This window comes from Channa argus, chromosome 15 (genome assembly GCF_033026475.1).
Source record: "Channa argus isolate prfri chromosome 15, Channa argus male v1.0, whole genome shotgun sequence".
Classification (NCBI taxonomy): domain Eukaryota; kingdom Metazoa; phylum Chordata; class Actinopteri; order Anabantiformes; family Channidae; genus Channa; species Channa argus.
This window is the reverse complement of record NC_090211.1, coordinates 10699468-10720239: the sequence shown is the minus strand read 5'-3', so window position 1 is coordinate 10720239 and position 20772 is coordinate 10699468. Positions and strand designations below refer to the sequence as shown.

General features: G+C 37.6%; 3 protein-coding genes across 7 annotated transcripts; 1 reads left to right on the top strand and 2 right to left on the bottom strand.

The window, feature by feature from the left end:
• Positions 1-2146: 2146 nt before the first annotated feature.
• On the bottom strand, positions 2147-10903 carry mgrn1b (mahogunin, ring finger 1b). Of its 2 annotated transcripts, XM_067477578.1 has the most exons (17): positions 10601-10903; positions 9574-9692; positions 9376-9464; positions 9120-9266; positions 8397-8514; positions 8107-8173; positions 7845-7888; positions 7693-7740; positions 6354-6422; positions 6100-6259; positions 5852-5961; positions 5308-5522; positions 4939-5050; positions 4814-4859; positions 4628-4732; positions 4183-4228; positions 2147-3904 (listed from the first exon to the last, which is right to left on the bottom strand). In XM_067477578.1, the coding sequence occupies exons 1-16, from the start codon at positions 10686-10688 to the stop codon at positions 4188-4190; spliced, it is 1578 nt and encodes a 525-aa protein (XP_067333679.1). In that variant the 5' UTR covers positions 10689-10903; the 3' UTR covers positions 2147-3904; positions 4183-4187. The 2 variants fall into 2 exon arrangements, with proteins under 2 accessions (XP_067333679.1, XP_067333678.1); XM_067477577.1 differs by lacking the exon at positions 4183-4228 and having other exon boundaries at positions 10601-10900.
• Positions 10904-11015: 112 nt separating this feature from the next.
• Positions 11016-18278, top strand: cdip1 (cell death-inducing p53 target 1). 4 transcript variants are annotated; one of them, XM_067477582.1, is made up of 8 exons: positions 11026-11154; positions 11856-11886; positions 12500-12615; positions 13573-13617; positions 14011-14159; positions 14646-14795; positions 15096-15372; positions 16609-18278. In XM_067477582.1, exons 5-8 carry the CDS (start codon positions 14084-14086, stop codon positions 16718-16720), a joined length of 615 nt encoding a protein of 204 aa, XP_067333683.1. In that variant the 5' UTR covers positions 11026-11154; positions 11856-11886; positions 12500-12615; positions 13573-13617; positions 14011-14083; the 3' UTR covers positions 16721-18278. The 4 variants fall into 4 exon arrangements, with proteins under 4 accessions (XP_067333682.1, XP_067333683.1, XP_067333681.1 ...); XM_067477580.1 differs by lacking the exon at positions 13573-13617 and having other exon boundaries at positions 11027-11154; XM_067477581.1 differs by lacking the exons at positions 11856-11886; positions 13573-13617 and having other exon boundaries at positions 11016-11154.
• Positions 18279-20600, bottom strand: polr3k (polymerase (RNA) III (DNA directed) polypeptide K). Its single transcript, XM_067477588.1, has 3 exons — positions 20351-20600; positions 20158-20245; positions 18279-18610 (listed from the first exon to the last, which is right to left on the bottom strand). The coding sequence occupies exons 1-3, from the start codon at positions 20459-20461 to the stop codon at positions 18483-18485; spliced, it is 327 nt and encodes a 108-aa protein (XP_067333689.1). The 5' UTR covers positions 20462-20600; the 3' UTR covers positions 18279-18482.
• Positions 20601-20772: the final 172 nt, after the last annotated feature.

Sequence of the window (20772 nt, the reverse complement as noted above, 5' to 3'; positions counted from 1 at the left end):
AACTGCAGCAGTTAAGCTTTACAGCAGAAGAATGTCACTATGATGGAAATATGAAACAAAGTCAGACTTAAAGAACCAGGTTGCTGGTACTTGTTTCGAGATAAAACCAAATTGTACTGTATATAATACATTTAATCTAAAGACATAATATATATGTACATAATAATTAATATGTACGGTGAGGACTGTAAGAGGAAATTGTTGTAGTTATAAATATGTATTTTAGGCAAGTGCAAAACTACAAAAAAGCATGGAATTGAGTCACAGTTTGTAAAGTTGAAACCATTGAGTTTTTACCATATGATTACAGATCAACCTCCGATCATAGTTACATGCAGATTTATGCTTTTAATGGGAGAACCAGCATTTTTTCTGTTTCTTAGCTTAACATATATGTGGCAGTTTTCCATTATATTTACAAAGATTTCAGCCTCGGAAACATAAGTAAAAATCTGATTTAATTCCATCCATCCATTATATAAACCACCTATCCTGTTAAGGATCAGGGGGGTGCTAACTAGTATTAGTCAGTAAGGAAAGAAAAACATTTATATAGTGAAAGTTTTCACAAATAGTCTTGGTACTTGTTGATTATTCCGTTAATGACAGGAACGGAGTATTAGACTTTATTAGGGTTCAAAAGAAATAAGGACCACTAAAAAAAATGTATATAAGCAAAAGGTGATCAACTGCATTCACATGTGTGTTTGTATTCATCTAATTGGGTCTGACTGTGCTGTAATTTATTTTTACTGTTCAGCCTTGTGAAACCAGTTATTTGCCGGCGGCACTGTCCCTTAACATATTTTGTAGAGTTTATCTACAGCATAAAGCTGCAGTTTAACTAAAAGCATGTTTTGGACACAGACATGACCAAACAGAAATATTAATCAGAAGCCCACAGAGGCAAAAAGCTTCTCAGGTAGAACATTAACTGAGAGCCTGGTTTAATGGTTTTACAGCAGTCCATGGTCCATGTCTCCCATGCAATTAAAAGCACAGTTAAACCAATAACGACAGGACAATAGTGTTGCCTGCTTGGCCAGCAGGGGCCAGTGTTTAATGTGATGAAGAACCATTATCAGACCCATAGCACATAAAATAAACAAAATACCTGCTCACAGACCTTTAATGAGGTTGGATTTTTATGTAGTTTTTGTTTTGAAATAATGGACCGGAGTAGTTGTTAGCTAGTACAATTGCCTTTTTCATCAGAAATGAATACAAAGTTTAATCACTTTATTACAAGGGATGCAAACTTTTGCACCAATGTAATTTAAGTTTAAATTACTATGACTTATTTTTGTAACTTTGATGATTAAACCACATTTGTAATAGCTGAATGTGCATTATTAATATGTTAGGTTAAGGGTAAAATTTGGTCCCCTTTGCCATCATCAACAAAATCTTTAATGCACTTTCAGTGAGTACCAAATCCAATCCTTCATCACTAGCAGGTGTTCAAGGAGTGAGTAAAAAGAAGGTTTTAGTAAAATAACAAAATGTTATATCAGTGCAAAGGTTAGCTTACCCCTTAATAAACCTCTGCATTGATATTATTTATAGTATTTAAACCACAGGGTCAGTGGTTCGATCCCTGTTCTCGGCTATATGTCAAAGTGTCTCTGAGCAAGATGCTGAACGCCTAACAGCTCATTCCCTTCCCCAGCGGTGCAGTGTTGGCCCAAGCCTTAGAGAGGGTTGCATTGAAAGGGCATCGGCATAAAAACTGTGCCAAATCAACATGCGAACAATGATTTGCTGTGGTGGGCCTGAACTCACGGGATAAGCCAAAAGGACAAAAAAATAAATAAAAAAATAAAAGGGATAATTCATTTTCAAAGGCTTCTTGACAACTTTTGTTACTTCTGATTATAGAAATATTTAAATTGAATGTGTATTCAATATTAGAATATTTACCATTTGATAGGGTCAGCCACTACACTGTACGCTTTGCATTAGTTTTACATTGTGTTTTAATACCTTTCTCTATTTTCTTTGTATTTAGAACAAAACTATACCTACCTCCCAACATAAAGTTGTGCAGAGTAATACTGTCTGCCCATGACTGATGGTAATTTAGTACTGCAACAGAAGCTGCTGAAAAATGGATAAGAAGTATAGTAAAAAGTCAGAAAACAAGTGGTAGTTATTGAATTTTGTTCTTTATTGTTGTTCACATGCTGCTTTACACACAAGAAGATACAGGTATTGATTTTTTTTACAGAGAGCCACAAACCACCTACTGTGGAGTTATCCTGGATACCAGGTCAATAGTGGTCAGAACAGGAACAGGAAGGCACAGTGTCAAGTTGAAATGCCACAGTAGAGGAGGGGGAAAGACAAAATAACCACAATACTTAAAAGCAGTAAGAGGTTGAAGCCTCTAGAAATTCACATGCAAATGCTAGCTCAAATATTAAAATCCATTTGTGCCTCTGTTGCGTTGAATGTGTTTCTTCCAATTTCCATTTGAATCTAAATGCTAGGATTGAATGCATGATTATACATGGCCATAACTCAAAAAAATGCCGTTAGATTTAATAATACAAATAACATGGTACATTTCTCCATTCTTATGAAGTTAACAATAAAAAACAATTACATTACATCAGCATTTTAAATTTTGTCTACAAGCTGACACTTGTTGAATATTGTGGGATTTAGAAGAACACTAATGTCCAATGCGATAAGCAGTCAGCCATATCAGTTCAAGGCACATATATCTATATGCATGGTGCTACACACACAGGACCAACTTGAGTAAAGGTATTGCAGTCACACAATAACCTGACCCCATTTATGCAGCTACATCACATAAGCAGACACTGACACTGCCACGAAAAAAACTGTACAGAGAGCTGCCACATCTACGACAAGCACACTTACAGTGCCATACGGAGTTGGCATATATGTAGCAGGAGCATCTATGCTTGTTAGAGGCTTTAGCAAATCTTTGAGTTCAGCTGTTAGGATATGAACCTGTAGGTCTTACTCATTATCAAAGTCTTAAATAATGTGCATTTTAACTGAATCTATCTCCATTACTTCAGTATAAGTTCTTTTACTCTTATAATATGCAAGTGTACAATTCTGGAAGTAACTACACACGATTCTAGTAAAGTTATGATACATATATAATTTGAAATAATAAAAAACTGACATGTAAATCCTTTAGACTGCAGACGACTTCAAACAATGTCACAAACTCTTGTTAGAAGGAATGGATTATAAACAATTTGGTTGGAGTGCAAAACCACTTCAACTGGACACACACATACTGTACAGATGTTTTACAACTTCTGCTCATAACCCAAATCCACTTGTGAGGAAAAACAAGCTCGAGTCAATATTGAATACAACCATCTAAGTAAAAACGGTATTTATAAATTCTTCTGATTTAGTGTCAAGTGAATTATTACACACATCTTTTAAAGTAAGTGACCTTAAATGCACCGCCATGACAGGCAGTGAAATATCTCAGGAATCCACATTACCAGGCTGCAACTTTGGAAATGGTTTTAGAGCTGAGAAACAATATGTGTTTTTAAAGATAAGTCATAGTGTACGGTACTAATAGTATCTTTGCAGGAATAACATTTATCTATTCTTATGTCATAGACACTGATGGACTAAACAAGAGTTCCCATCTCCTGTTCATTTGAGGACCATTGTTGGCTCTTTTTATAGAAGCATAACAATGTGCTGGGGGTGAAGGGAATAAAGGGACTCATGATTTTTATAAAGTAAAATCTGTTCCGATGACTATGAGGAAAAAGGCTGAAACAAAGTCAGGGGTTGAACTGCTCATCATCCATGTGAAAGCTGCTCATGGGACACAGGAGAGGCTGACTGGAGCAGTTTGTGCTCTGACTTTTCAGGCTTTCTGTTGATTCTGATGAACCTGACGAAGAAGCAACAGACACACTAAGCAACATGCCTCCAATTTCAGTTCACACATCAAATACGAGTAAATATGTACAAGACAAACTGCCCTTATACTTTATTATATAGAACCCTTTCTGCAATAAAAACTGGTTTCTCACATCAGATTCATCAATCGTGTGGATATTTGTTTTCTAGCTGCGTTAGATGATGGTGAATATATTCATGGAGAACAGGTTGCAGCCAGTACAATAGAGGCTGAACACAGAGACGGAGCAGACAGGAAAACCTACATACCACAGTTATTCCTCCATACCAATAGAGCAGGAATCAGGACCTAGAGCTGGTAATCAGGACCCAAAGTGATGCAGAGCAAATGGACAAGATGACAGGTAACAGGAGAGGAGTGTTAAAAACAGAAAGAAGCACAAGAGCACACAGGTTAGATGCAAAGCACAAGTGAATTCAAGCCTTAAAGTCTTGGATTGAGAAAGAAAGGCGATAGGCTAGAGTACCAGAACAAAGTCAAAAACAACAAGGAACCTGAGCTTTTTAGGAGCTGCAGTCACTGCTTGCCCAACTAATTTTCTGGAAGCTGTGATCTGACATTTGCCTATGTTGTCTGTATATAGCTTAATCATACACAGTACATAATCTACTTCTTTCCTTGTCTTTCTGTTGCTTTCCGTTTGCAGGGGATTTAAGATATTACCTTCTTAGTTCCACACAGAAGTTTTCTCACCTGGCAGTGACAGGTCACCCTGTATGTCACTCTCTGTTTTGGTCAAGCTGCTATGTTCACTGATGCAATCCTGCAGGATGTCTCCTCCAGAATGCATCCTTTCCTCTAGATTACACAGGACAACAACAGCATCAGTGTAGTCTAACGCATTTCTGACTGTTTACTGTAGGAAATAAGAAAACTCACCATCGTCTGGAGACAGAGACTCAGCCACATCCTCAGTTGCTGTAGCCTGCAATAAAAAGATTTTGTTGAGGGTTTTGTCTGCAGCAAATGTTTTAGAGTTTTCATGTGGGGATGTGTTGGCCTACGTCTGTCGGGGCAGGGCTGCTGGAAAGCAGGGTGTGTGGCTGAGCATCAGACATCTCAGACAGCTTCTCCTCATCTTCCTCCTGAATGGGAGAGGATGGCGACCTAAGGGTGCTATAGCAGGGGACAAGGAAAAAGCTAATGAGCACATAAAAGTGAGGATATGAATGTGTAACGTATGCAGGGAAGTCATTGCCGCAACTGCGCACAATATAGTTGTTTAAAGTAGTTGCAGAATAAATCTAATTACTGACCAAGACTGCTGTAAAGTGGAATTGTCAATTAATGTGATACGTCATCTAATATCCTGTGCTAACCTGATTACTGACAGTGCTTTTCTCTACATGTAGATATCCTCACTGTGATGTTACCTGTCAGGTGACTTGCTGACTTTGCCTTTCTGCAGACTCCCATCACTTAAATGCTCTGGTGAGCTCAGCTGTCTGCTGTCCCCTCCCAGACCTCCTGAGAAGTTGATTTCATCATACAAAGGAGCCGATGGGATGACAGGAGACACTGACCGCAGACCATTTAGAGCCTCTAACAGTGAGATGGGTTCAAAGCCGGGAGGAACTGAGTCTGAGCTCTGCAAAGAGATGTGCATTGTGGTGACAATGCATCCTTATCAAACAGTGAATGTGAAATATAAATATGAGATGGGCAACTGTTAGTTTAACTGCAGATATGCTGACATACAGCGTGCATTTGAGACTGGTACTGACAGATTACATAAGGTGTTGACTTAACCACAGAATACCAACTTACTTTTCAGTAAAAGTTGGTACAGCATAAATCTATCGAATTGTCCATTTTTGCAACAATGATAAATGTGTCACACAGCACTAACTTATTACCATTTCTCCTTAATTCAGTTGCAGCTTTAGCTGATTATACACAGATTTGCATAAGACTCACAGAGTGTTCATCATGGTCCATAGTCTGAGCCAGAACAGGGCTGAAGGACATGGGAGAAAGAGCTCCAGGCTTTTTCCTCACAGCTCTGATCTGCAGCAGTGCTCTAAAGGCTGAGTAGTACAACAAGATATCAAATTAGACATATTAATGCAATTTCACTGTGTTAAATGTTGACCCGGCATTTTTAATTGCATTACTAAACCGCAATGAAGAGCAAAACTTTATTAGAATAATGTAATTTTTCATACGCAGCCTGCAGATAGGACAGTTGTTGGCTTGGTAACGAAGGGTGTCTGCACAGGAGTTGCAGAGACAGAGGTGTCTGCATGGTAAGATGAGTGTGTCTCGCAAGTCAGACAGACAAACAACACATTCATTGCTGTTATCACTGTTCTCATCATCTGACGGCTAGAAAGAAATCACATTATCAAATTATTAATGAAATGTGGCTGAACATTTACAAGACTCTTATTCATGCATAAGATAATATTTCCACTAATACCTTGGTTTCTTGGTTGTTTTTGTTTTCAATGCCATAGATCTCCTGCAAGAGGTAGCTCACACGGTCCACCTAAAAAGATACAGAAACATAAATTTTACATACGTTCGCGATTCGGAAACTCATGTCAACATACACAGCAAGGTCCCAGGGGAGGTTTGACTTACAACCCCCTTTGGCTATCACAGAAGGGTATGCAGATCTCCTTGGCATTGACAGCTAGGTTTTTGTCCCAACATACAGTGTGAATTGTGGGTCTTAAGATGCACAGGTATGTGCATTTCTAAATGTCCACTCAAACACAATAATGATAATTAAAGTAAACAGGATCCGACTGACCACAATTTGGAATGCCACATTCAAGTGTATGTGAATACTTCTGAAAATGAGATGTCAGTTTCTGAGTTTTAATATATATATAAAAAAGCTTTTACTTTGTCTATATGTCTACTTAGTAACTTACATTATTGCCAGACTGGCATAGTGAATTTTGTTTTTTTAAAGCTGCAGAATGATTTGAGGCTCTTGTAACTGCATTTACAACATGCTGTATGTTATAGTATGTTCTTTCAGCTTTGCATTCTTTACTAGTGAAAGCAATACCCAGTTCAGATTTGGGAAGCAGACACCCTCTCTACTTTTAAGTCTAGGCTTAAAACCTTCCTCTTTAATAAAGCATATAGTTAGTTATAGTTATGCTGACATAGGCTTAGACTGCTGGGGGACCCACCCCCCCGATGCACTGAGCTCCTTTCCTCCTCTTGACCATCTCTCCTCTCCTATCACCCCGCAATTGTCACCACTTTATGTCATTAACCCTGTGTGTTCTCTCCCGTAGTTGTCTTTGTCCTTCTCTGTCCTCCTCTCTCTGTCCCTTTGTGCAGGTGTCCCCGGCTTTGAAGCTGTGTGTCTTCCAGCGTGCAGCTACTGGTCCTACCAACCTGCCCGATGTTTTGTTGTTTCTTTTTGTTGCTCTGTTCTTTTCTCTCTCCCCTTTCCACTCACCCCAACTGGTCGAGGCAGATGGCTGTCCACCCTGAGCCTGGTTCTGCTGGAGGTTTCTTTCGTTTAAAGGGAGTTTTTCCTCTCCACTGTTGCCTATGGCTTGCTCCAGGGGGAATTGTTGGGTTCTCTCTATACATCTTTATAATCTTGACTGTATTCTGTAAAGTGCCCTGAGATGACTTTGTTGTGAATTGGCGCTATCTAAATAAAGTTGAATTGAAAATTGGATTGAATTGAATACGAAGATGTTAACTATATCATGATAAACACATTCTACTCCCTAACATTTACTAAAATAATTAAAAAGTCAATATTAAAGTTACACTTATAAACTTACAATTTGCTTCTGCTTCAGAGGCTTGACGGAGAAACTGCCATCAACATGCTGGGGGTTAAAACAATTATATTCATATAATTATCATAAATAAAACGTTCAATTCAGCTTAAAATTATTCTTACTATTTCTTTTTAATTTAGATGTATACATACTCTTTCAAAGGCTGCCAAAAGTACATGAGCATGTCCAAGGCAATCTTGGGAAACAAACAAAAAACACATAGTATCATTGTTAGTAAATACCATAAGTGCATAAATGCTTAGAATTCAATGGCAAAACTCACAAAAATAGTGCAAATTTTTTTGTGTTGACAATTGCTTATATTATTTTGCTATTCCAGAAATATTCCTTTACAGTTTGTTCAGCCAATCCAAAAATAAAACAAATACATGTCATGTAGCTCTGGTAACTTACCGTCCCCTTCATCAACCACAGCTTGGATAACCATAGGAAACACTCCTCGGTCAAGGTCAAAGTTTAGCTTTGTGGAAACACATAGATACATACACTCTATTGTTTATTAAGGTATTGTAACAGAATTGTGGACATTAATCTGTTCGAATAAATCTAAAGCTGAGACAATGCACTTATGTATATGTAAAGTAAAAAAAATATGTTTAAGTGTGTGCAACAGCACTTACATACATAAACCAAATTTTTCTTATGTATAATACAGTAACATTCTAATTGTTGTAGTTACTTACATCTTCCTCTTTCCACTCGCTGAAATCTATTTTGAATGATGGCATGGAGAACTGTTGGCTCACACCACGCTTGTAATGTACTGTTTCAGAGACCATCAAGGGATCCTTTGGGCTGTACCTGCATATAATGTGTTACAGAGAGAAATGATCAGGGTACCATAACAGGCACAATTCTCCATTTTCACAGGACAACAGGAAAATCTGTCACCTTTAAATAATGAATTAAATCATTAGAGAACAAAGAAAAATTAATACCAAAGTAAAACAGTAGCAAAAAAAAAAAAAAAAAATAGGTCTTTCAAAATCCAGAAACACGCCTCATCTTTTAATTTCATCTTAACACAATAACATCAGCAGGAACTACGACTTTCATCATCTTCTAAGACTTGTCTGCAGTATCCATGGTGACTGGTTGGTTGCTAAGGACCCAACGTATCTATTCTAGTCTTCATGCTCCAAGACTTGAATCTCACTTCCCAGAAATTGTAACTTTTTAATCTCTTTGGCATATGTTTTAAACTGAAGCTGCTGTATCAGTCCAATTATTAAATTTTAACAACTGAACCTCTTATACAAACAGATACATGCTGTAAGTTTATGTAATATATTTAACATATATAACATGTCACATAAATGTGTTTTTATGTGACATTTACATTCAATGAATAAAACACTAAAGATTTTGAAAAAAAAAAAAAAGGTGTTTTAAGATGAAATCCTTACACTGCCATCCCATTGGAGAACTCCTCAAATGCCTGGCAGTAGAGGGTGATGGCCACCCGAGCATCAGCATCAAAAGTGAACTCCACGCCATACTGAACCTTTGGTTTTCCTCCTTCCTCTACTGGTATGTCAGAGTCATCTTTATACCTGCAATCATACGGTTTGCTGAGCATTATTTTCATCACATTTGAAACTTAGATATTTTAAACAATGGTCCTCTTCAATGTGTAATGTATTATTGCAATGCCATCCTTACCTGACCAAACGCAAAGAGTCCTTTCTAATGTTAACAAGACTTCTCAGGGTTTTCACAGGCTCGTGGGGTGCAGGTGTGACATATGGAAACTAGCAAAATAATAACAGTAAATTGTGATATTGGATTTGAAATGTTTTTCATCAAACCATAGTAGTTTTAAGGCTGTGGGAAGTCCACAGTACTGAATTCTCAGACAACCTGCACTGGTCTGTTTCCAAGAAAATTCAGGTCCATATTTTCACCAAAAAGGTATCCCTCTGGATGAGGTGTGTCAAATTTCTCTCCTCCCATGAAGAAGTGACTGGCAAAATAATTCCCTAAAAGGTTAACAAGAGAAAAAGGTGAACAATAGCACCATTGCAAATTGTCTTTCTTGATGTTTTTGTTTTGTCAATGTAAACAATCACTAATTTATGTGCCGATATGATCTTTCTGTAAAATTAAAATAATGTACCTGTACAAAGCCAAATTGGTGTAAACTGACTTTTTAAAATTAAATTCAGCTGAGAAACAATATTTTTCTGTAGCATTTCTATGCCTCCAAAATCAAGAAAATAAGATTTCCACAAATGTTAATATCATTCTATCCACCCCTATGGGATTGTACACTGATATGTTGACAACACAATTTGCTGAAATGCAAAGAGACAATACAGTGGTTAATGGATTTATGGGTTCTAAACGGAGTCAGTCTTAAATTGGCACACCCATCCCCACAATGGTTACTGTCTTAAAGTGTGTGCAGGATAAAACTGAAGCATGACACCATAAGCCCAGAAAATGACCTCGAGTTTTTTGTAATGAAAGCTGATGAGCATTTGTTGCCATTTACCTCGATGTTTTAGTCGTTCCAACAATTTACTTAAAGTAAAACACTTTGGAATCAACTGCTCCTTTCAACTGCTGTTTTATTTGTTGGTTTATGATCACAAAGGTGTAATACAATATAATAACCCACCGTGATTTACCCTGATAGTGACACTATGTTCCAGCCATAATCAGAATTTGGTAGAGCTTTTCTCGGTAATGCGTGACCTCTCCGCAAAAACAATCAAAAGTAAACAACATGTTTTAATGTTACATTGCACCTAATGTTCAGTACAAAAGCTAAAACCTGATTGTGTAACTGCTAAAGCTTTGCGCAGGGTCTCAGTTTTTGTTTTTGCTTCATGTTCAAGTTTTGTGAAATGTGAATACTAGCCTGGAGACAAAGCCGATCACTCACCAGATTTGGGTGGAAATCGATAGGCCGAGTTAGCCTGGATATCGATATCCTCAACGCCAGCGATTCTGCGACTCAGGATGGACCCCATCTTTCTCTGCCGATGTTAGCTACAGTTAGCTACCAGCTAACGGCGCCACAGCAGCAGATCAGCTTTGCCTTCCCCCTACAATACCGCCAAAACAACGATAACTCCAACAACAAAAAATAAAAGGCTTCCGCCTATTTATGCTTTTGACAGGCTCAGAATACCTGGATGGCTATGCTGCTAATGCTAACAGGAAACAAATAGCGACTGGCTGTTGTTGTGCCAGAGTTGTGCTAACGCAGTAGGGGCTCACGCTGATTGGCTGGCTCCTCACGACTAGGACGTTCATTCAGGTTATGGGGACCGCCCGGCGGTGAACACGGAGCTAAAGCCAGAGAGTAGGCGAAAGACGTAGTTGTTGTATGGAGTCGGCTGCACCATCGTACACTGCACATTTAGAGGAATTCAAAATAACTTCCGTAGCGATGTCCTTCATTTCTGCACGCGATTATTAGTCTCTCTATGTGGGGTAAGGATATTATATTTGGATATTATATTTGTTATATTTGTACCGAAAAAGAATAAATAAACGTACACAACGTTTCTTGGGCGCTCACACAATTAATTTGAGGCTGTCCTAAACTAATTTAATAGCTAGCTAAAAGACAAAAGTGCCTAAATCTGAGACATTAACACTTAATTTCAGAGAGACTGTGAGAGGCCCCTCTGAGCCATCACGTCTATAATTACACCCAAAAATCATTGCAAGCCAAAAATAGACATTGTCAACCCTGTATCTGAACACAGTATATGCTGTGACTGACCTGCATTCGGCTTGACACTTAGCAGAAGAAAATGGATCGATTGCAATAAAATCAAAAAAGAGCCACAATGGCTCTAAACATGGCAACTTAAAACTTCCACTACATTCTTTTTCTATTTATTACTCTGTGCGTCAACTCACTAATGTCCTATATGAAAACCTACTTCGCAATACTTTTTCTGATTGTGATTTTCTTGTTATTGACTTATCTAAAATGCATTAGTAAATAGTCCTTGTAACCCGTAACAAATAAGCTATTTATAGCATATAAGCCTGATCTAAATGTCATTTAATAATCCGTGGAACCTCATGGTTAACTCTATTTATAACCAATGTTGACGTCTCACCCGTGGGTGTGTGTGTGTGTGTGTGTGTGTGTGTTTGTTTACTTCCCTCTCGTGGTCAAGTGAGGAACTACACTACAAAAAATTAATCAAGGTATCGTCGATTCAAAATAACATTTCCTGTATTTACTTTAAAAAGTAAAGTAACCAAAATGAGATGAACATTTTAATGTCAGTTATAGTGTAATAGTCGGTTATCAGTGTGATCGTTATTCTTGCCACCGTATGAGAAAGATGTTTCCATTTTTCTAATAAATAACGACATGATCGGTTCCACATGAGAATATTGCTGACAAAATTTTAATTCTTAGGACAATTATCAATACTAAGTGCTTTCTTTCAACCCATAGTGTATTAACTATTGATATAATAACGTGTTGTAGGTGGCAAAATAAATATTATTTTAATAATGCCTTTACGTCAGTTTGTACTGTATGTGTACAATGTATATGTTTGTACATGTATACATTAGTATACATGATAATTAGACCTAAACAATCAACTTCCAAATGCCAATTATTAAACACTTTTTCAAAGTAAAACGATTTCTTCTTCTTATTATTATTATTACAATTTATTGTTTTATTATTTATATTTTACAATATTATGCAACCCAATTTACAAAGGCTGGTATTAACTTCAATTTTTTTTGCAATAATTCATCTATCCCACACTTATGATAAACATTCCTTTTCGTGCCCACTTAGTGCCTTGAGTCAACCTTCCTTCTTGACGGATGACGACTGTCGTCAGGGGGCTGGAGCTAACGTCAAACTTCAGTTGCACCGCGGGTTGGTTTCACTTCTCACGTTTTCTAAACCAGGTAATTTGGCTTTCATCACGATGACAGCTACATATTCGAAGTCGCGACCGAAGTATTTTTTCCCGGTTTTATTGACACGTAGGCCTTTAAGGCGGTTGTTTGGGGAATCGTCTTAAATCTGTAATCTCTTATCTTTTAGAATGGCGACGCCTTGCTAGCTTGCTAAGAGCAAATAGCAAACATGCTTCGGTCTGTTCCTTTTGCTTTAGCTGAACAAACACGTCTCCGTCTTTCCAAGGTTACGCGTCTGAGTCCAAACAGACGGTAGCTGTCGTTCCCTGGTTTATTACGAGAGGCAGCTTAGCTATCAGTAATGCTCGTCGACTTCTAAATGAACATTAGCTAGCTGTAGTAACGCAGTTTTAGCATCATTCCGCGGTGTCGTCTTTAGCTAAATTACCGTGTCAGTTTACGTAGCTACTGTAATGCAAATAATAATGATGATCATAATTATTAAGACAGCAAGAATGTTAATAAAGTGAAACTGCTGCATTACGGGCCCCAGTTGAAATTAATCTCAATGCTGCCTTTCTCTCGCCTCAATTACGTAACTAAAATATTAATGGTTGGTTGTGCAAGTAGCTTTGAGCTGGATTATCTGGGAAAGGATTAATAACAGCAGGTAGCTAACAGCTAGCTGGTTAGCTAAGTGTTTGATTAATTTCTCCCAGCAAACTTATTTGAAGTGATATTATTTTGTATTGAGGACGGACAGAAAGCTTTGTTGTTGTGATGCTGATGTTTCACTGTGAAATCGCTGAACTGAGTTTTAATTAACGAGCACAGATGACTTTTCTGCTGAGACTGGGGAAATAAGTTCTTATGTAAAGTTATTTCTATGATTTCTATATTATTATCAGACAAATCATCATCAATGTAAGAATCTCATTCATCTATATATACAACGCAGTCCATTTGTAATAATTCTATCCATATTGTTGATCATGTTACCTATAGCAACCTCCTCTCTGGTGGAATCTCCACTTACCTTGTAGCACCCAGGTACACATTTGTTCTCTTGTTCATACTTTCTTTTGAATGTGTAAACATCTGCATATATATGTTTTTGGTAGACATATTAACCAAAACAATATATATCTTCAGAAATAACCACATAGATTCAACAGCACCTCAGTGGACATAAATGTGCTGGTGTTGAGCCTTATACGCAGTATGTTATCAAATATGGGTTCAAATATGGAAGTTACATTATAAAGGGTAATGGTGAGTGTCTTGCTTTACTTGGCATACTTGAGAGTGAAATCCTCATCAGACTACTTTCTGTGAAGTAACATTTCCTTTCATAAACACATTTTTGAACCAGTGACTTGAGAGAAGTCTGCGACACAGAGTAATGGACCGTGGGACTTAAATTGTGCATGTTTCTACTCTTAGAGTGAAAGTCCACAGGAGATCTGTGAGAGGAGCTCCGTGTTACCCCCACTCCCTGTAGAGACGTTCACCCAGTATGTCCAGTGATCCTCCTCCCCCATATCCCGGAGGCCCCAGTGCCCCACTCATTGAGGAGAAGAATGGACAACCTGGTAATAAACCTAAACATAATAGGAAAGAATCATTGTGGCTTGAGTACACTGTCACCATGGAGACTTAAAAATAGCCCCAGTGTTAGTTACAAAGTACACTACGAATTCACTAATCACTGCCAGGTAGTTGGAGTTGGGTATCAAAAATAATGAGAGACTGAAAATCTTAACCTGAGCTGCAGATTCACAGAGTAGCTGTGATCTTTGTGACATGCTCTGGGGACCCTAACATTTTCAGACATCATATAACAACTTAAATTGATCTAAACCATGCCACATATTAATACCAAGAACGGCAAAGTCACATACTGTAACTACAGGGACTTAAATTAATTGATTACAGAAGAAATTGTGTATTTTCTAAATATATCTAAGATCTTGCTGTATACATTCTTTTCATTTCTTGACTCTGACTCAGGCCTGTTATTAGCTTCCTTCATTGTTGTGAATGTCTTTTTTGATGCATGTTATCTTGTTATCTTGCAGCAACAGTTCCTGTAAGAACTGCTCCTCCACAAGGACAGCCCTTACCTCCCGACTATGGTCCTCCACCCTATGAGGCCACACAGCCAGGCTTCCTTCCGCCACATGTCCCAGGAGAAGGACCTATGCCCATGCCAATGCCACCACCACAAGGTGCAGCACACAGTCTGGATGCTATGTATTATATAGAAAATAATATCTGGGCTAAAGTGTCAGTTCATACTCACCAGGTTAGAAGTATTACTGACCTCTACTACTGTCCCCTTAGTCAATGGATTCAACCTTAACATCATATATTTGTGCTTCATCTTTCACAACTATGTTTTGTTAAATCCCCTTGTTACTCTAGAGGCTTTATTGTCCGCTCAGTCCTACCTTTCCAGTTCTGTACAATATGTGCTAAGATTCAAATGCTGTATATAAAATACCTTAAGTTGACTTTGTTTCTGACAGGTGGCCACTATCCACCACCACCCGGTCACTTTCCTCACCTGATGTCAGGACCCATGGGGCCTGGTCCCAGTCACTTTGTCCACGTGGGTGGTCACACAGCAACTGTCTTGGCTCCTCCAGGAGCAGCTACCACTGTGACTGTGCTGCAGGGGGAAATGTTCCAGACCTCACCAGTGCAGACTGTGTGTCCGCATTGTCAGCAGGCCATCATCACCCGCATCTCCCACGACATCGGCCTCATGAATACACTCTTCTGCCTCTTCTGCTTCTTTGTAGGGTAAGTTAGCTAAGTAAACTGAGAAGCTAAGCAGATTTACTTAACCAGTGAGATAGTTTAATGTATTTTGTCAACTAATGATATCATGGTGTGTACATTTGCATGTTTTTATCTTGCACTTAGGTGTGAATACGTTGTGTAGCTGTCAGGCCTACGAAAGTCTAGCAACATGTCCAGGATGTACCCCACCTTTCCTCTAGTGTCAGCTGGGATTGGCTGTAGATTAATGATTATAGCTAATGGGTGCCTGGAATGATTTTTAAGCCATTGTGTGTTCAAATTGGCACAGAGCTGCAAACATAGATGATTACAGCTAATGTGCGGCTGCAATTATTTTTTTTATCCATTATGTTTTAAAATTGGCACACAACTATAAACATTTAGTAGTGAAAGACAAAGGAGGTTGTTGCTGCTCATGCTATGAGGTGGAGCTGTAAAACACAGGAAATTTTTTTTTTTTGGAACTGCAAATCAACCTCATAATGTTTTCTAAGGTATGAAAAGTGCTTGTATGGATAAGCATAAAAACTGTTATCTGAAGAGACATTATCTGGTCTCTGGCTGACAAAAAGCTGTGAGTGGTTGGGTAGTAATGTGTAGTGTAGTATGGACTTAAGAGGTGGTGACCAAGCCACTGCAAAAATATCTGACTATAATTGTCTAGTTTAACATTAAACCCCCTGGATATCAGACAAACACCATGTAGTCCGGACCTGGCATTGGTTAATCATAACAGTGACTTCCTTCAAACTGTTGTCTGTCACATTATGGCTCAAACTTAGAATCATTTCTTCTCACTCTGTGTTGGTTCACACTAACATCTTTTACTCAACAACTGTTAACATGCAAAGCAAGTGGACCTTGTCGTGTTGTAATATGCAGATCAAAAGAGACAGAGCAAGTCTAAAGTTACATGAGTTTAATGTGTTCTTTACTCAGTCAGTATGTGTATCTTGTCTGTCTTGTTCAGCATATAGAGAAATCTCTGACCTTTTTTTTTTGTTTTTTTGTCTTAACTTCATTCAAATCGGGGGAAGAAGCAGAAGTCACCTGTCCTGTAGAATACACTATACCTGTGTCTCTAAGCTGCTGCTGTCACAGGAGTTGTTACTTGTTATTCACCCCAGTAATTTTTCTTTTACTGAAACATTAACTTCTTTTGTGGGCACTGACTGTATAAAACCATGTGCAGATGTTTGACCTCAGTGTAATATTTTGTCCTCTCCCTTTTTTCAGGTGTGATCTTGGCTGCTGTTTGATTCCCTGTCTGATTGATGACCTTAAGGATGTGACACACACTTGCCCAAACTGTAAGGGCTACATTTACACATACAAGCGTATATGCTAACTACCGACAGCTGTACGCTGCAGAAAGATGTACATGCCCACACATAAAGTCACAGCTCCTCCTGCTGGTAGTGACAAGCTTTTCTCCCCATTTTTGCAGTGTTGTGTAGCTCTCTTATATTGTAAGTGCCGTTTTCTCATTAGATCACCTTTTACTGTATATAACTTTTGGCCAGATCTTTTTTTTATGTATAAATATGCAGTTTAAATGTACAGATCCCTCGCATAACTATAGAAGATGTGGGGCATTAGAACATCCAGAATGCTGGATAAAAAGCAGGGAGGAAATCTATGGGTAGATAAACTCAGCATGAGAAAACTGTGAAAATTGTCACTTTATTTTATTTTTGAATTAATTTGTGAATTTTGCTTTAAAAACATTAAGTCATACATGCTGGGTTAGCATTTCTTTCTTCCTATTTATTTTTAATATTTTATCCATTGTTTTAACAATATTGAGAACTGTGAACGTTTTGTCTTGTTCAAACCAACCCAGTTATTTCCTTTTTGTCATCACCCCTTGTTGAATGTAAGCAAATTAGCTAAAACCTGATGTATTTGCTTGTTTATGAATACCCAGGATTAATGTTACTTGCTATATCTATTACTCGTCTGGGCTTCAGTCACAAACTGTTGAGTGATTTACATTTGAGCTACAGTTTGCCAATGAAACACTTAAGTTTTGAGAATAACGCTAACATTTGCATTTTCACATGCATCAGAGAAGGGGGATTCACATTCCCGCTGTGAAGCATTCATAAAACTACTAACAAAACCTAATTTATCTGAGGGGCAAAAATGTGAGTTACAGTGCCATTTTGTGAGTACAAGCAGTGTTTATAAAGTGAACTCTATTTTACATGCACTTCTTCATACTGTAGTAAAATTAGACCTGACAGTTGGTTTTACTGTTATTAATGAATACAATGCATGACATCTCTTTGGCAATACTGTATGTTGAGTACTGAGAGATCTGTGCACCAGTTTATCCTCTCACAGATACAGTTGGCTGATTGTTAACAGAAAACTAGTTAAAAATAGAAGCATTTGTTACCAAACTAAATATCAGCACCGTTGTCACATTTGCCCTTTAAGATTACCTGCAATGCTCAGATGCATGTTAGATAATAAATAATGATAAAGATGTCCTTTGACAAATACTGCAGTTACAAAAAAACAGTACTCTCTCTCTGCTAGGAATATGCTTTAAATAACTGTGACTCTACTGATATTAATACTAATGGAATGACCATTGTTCCTCCATGGCATGCCCAACCTTCTGTTCACTTTTGCTCACCAAGTGCAGTTTGTCTGCATGAGCTACACACAAAATGAATAATTCTCACTACCTAGTTCCTTGACTGTGCATTTTATTTTATTTTTCTTGAGGCTAGCAAAGATGTCCAAGGTAGTCAATATTAAGTACAGTATGCCATGGTTGCAGTTAATGCTGGTCTGCAATGCTCTCTAAATGTCTGTGATACGTATAACAATGTAAGTCAAATTTTGTTAGACTGTTGTATACAGGTACTATTTTATCAATAAAATGTGAACATAAATTTTTATTAGCACTCATTTTATTATGTGGAATGTTGTTATGCCTGAAAGTGAAATTTCCTATCACACAGAATAGAAACTCGACAAACTTGTGGAAACAATCAGAGGAGCTTTCATGTCTGAAGGCTCAGAATGAGGGAGAGAAAAATGGGGCGTAATCAGTGCCATAAGAGTAATAAATACATGACTATTAAATACAAAAGGTGTCAGTCTCTCCATCGATGTCCACACTGGGTGTTGCAACATTTGTAGAAGGTGGTCATTGGTTCATCTGCTGATCTGGTCTGAATCTGCATAAAATATGCCCGGGGGTGCTCACATTTTGGACACTTTTCTGTAAATCAATACAATGTGTCAGTCTGGAAGCACTAGGACTGGTGGGGTTGATGAACACATTTGGTTTATTATGTAACAGACACTACAGATTATGTGACTAAAGCTCACCTAATATTTCAAATTAATACACAAAACATTTGCAAAATATGCATATATAAATATGTTCATTAAATAAAACAAATGGTATGTGAGATATATTTAGAAATTCATTTATTTCAATCAATCATACAAGCAGCTTGTTAAGCTGCCTTTATAAAATAACATCAATGATTATTTGGGTGTCAGATGAAATGTATTTCAAAAATATGGGCATAGTGTAAAACTACATTTGTTGATGGTTACAGAAATCAATTCTTACTTTCTAATTATAGATTCATTAACTAGAAAAAGCATTTCCAAAGAGAAAATGCACTGAATGCTTCATTCTGAAAAAAGTTTAACCGTTTTTGCTGAGACAGCTGAAAATGCTTTTTCTGTAATAGATGATCGAAATGTATCAAATAGAACGAAATGTCGCTTCCTGATATACTGGTTATATACTATACTATACAATTATCTGATGATGTCTTCCGTGACATCATAACTTTAAAAAGCTGTATAAAACAATAATGCCCTTTATAAGCTGAATGTTTTGAAGTTTTAAAGGTGTTGCTAGCTGAAAGTATGTCTTTGTTAGGTGCCAAAACGTCCGGAAGACGGAAGTCTGATTAATAATAAAAATAAAGATTAGGATATCATTACTGTAGCATTTACAGTAATAGAATGTTGATACTGGTGACTGTGATATGTGACACTCACCCACTGTCCAATCTATGTAAGTGAAGACCATCTAATGAATGTATTCATTTGAAAAGATTTAATTTATGTAGTTTTTATATGTGCCCACAGTAAACTGTGTGTACCAAAGGACACAAAAACAAAGCATGAATTATTAAACAAAAGCCCTCAATGACATAAGGGGTAGAGCAACTCTTTCCAAACCCTGCCTGATATTCATTAAGAGTTAACCCTACAAAACATGCACGACATTGAATTTTGCACACTTGTAAACAAATTACCCATGTAACTCAAAAATGTTATTGTACCGCCACAATTGTTACAACTGATGTGTGTCAGTGTGTGTGTGTGTGTGTGCGCGCCAAATTAATCTTAGAACCTGAAGGTATCGGTAGGGAGTATGATGAAAAATCATAAATCAAGAACAAAAAGCCTAGTACTACTAACTAGGATCCCAAATGAAAATAGGAACGTGTTAATGTTTAAAAAACGACTCAATTTATGTGTATGTTTGTTGTGTTTGCATCTTTCCTGTCAGTTGATAAAATCAACAACAAATGTAGATTGCAATGTGACTACATTGCAATCTACATTTGTGAGGCGAGTAGTTTGGACGGCGGTGGGTAGGCAGCAGTCTTAAGAATAATATAAAACAGAAGGCAATATAAAAATAAGTTTACACTACAAATATCAAGACAAGTGACCAGTGTATCTGGTAGAGTTTTAAACGAAGACCTATAAACGGAAACTATCGTAGGTGTCACATACCAGCAGTTGAGTCCACGTTTTCCCAAGCTGCAGCTCCACCGAGAACATCATCCACCTCTTTTAACTTGGGATACTTCCTGTTGTTTACCTGTGGGAGGGCAAAGAAATTTGTCAGATTCAAAGGAAACAATCCACATGTGATCTATCTTGAATGACGTTACAGAGCTGACCGAAGATGTGACATGTAACCGACCTTTCTTGTGATGTTGTGTACATACGGACAGGTGTTACAGGCGAATCTCATGCACTTCTGTCCTTCTTCGACAATTAAAACATTTCCACAAGTTGGACAAAAAAGAAGCATGTTAGCTAAGAAATTGAAGTACTTGTAACTGTAAATTAAACCAAAAACTATATGACTACACTGTTTTAGTTGTCGGACTTTAAGCAGTTTTGTACATGTGAATAAACGGAAGCGAAGGCGATGACAAACATGTGCTCCAATCTTTACAGTCCGGTAGGAAACAAGGGAACGATAACGCCAGACTTGTTTCTATTAAAACAACAACCAAACCCCAAACAATATAAACAGTTAAAATAATTTATTAGACCAATCTAATCAGTCAAATTTGCCACTTTAAGAGAACGATTAAGTAGCGTCTCAATTAATTTCCA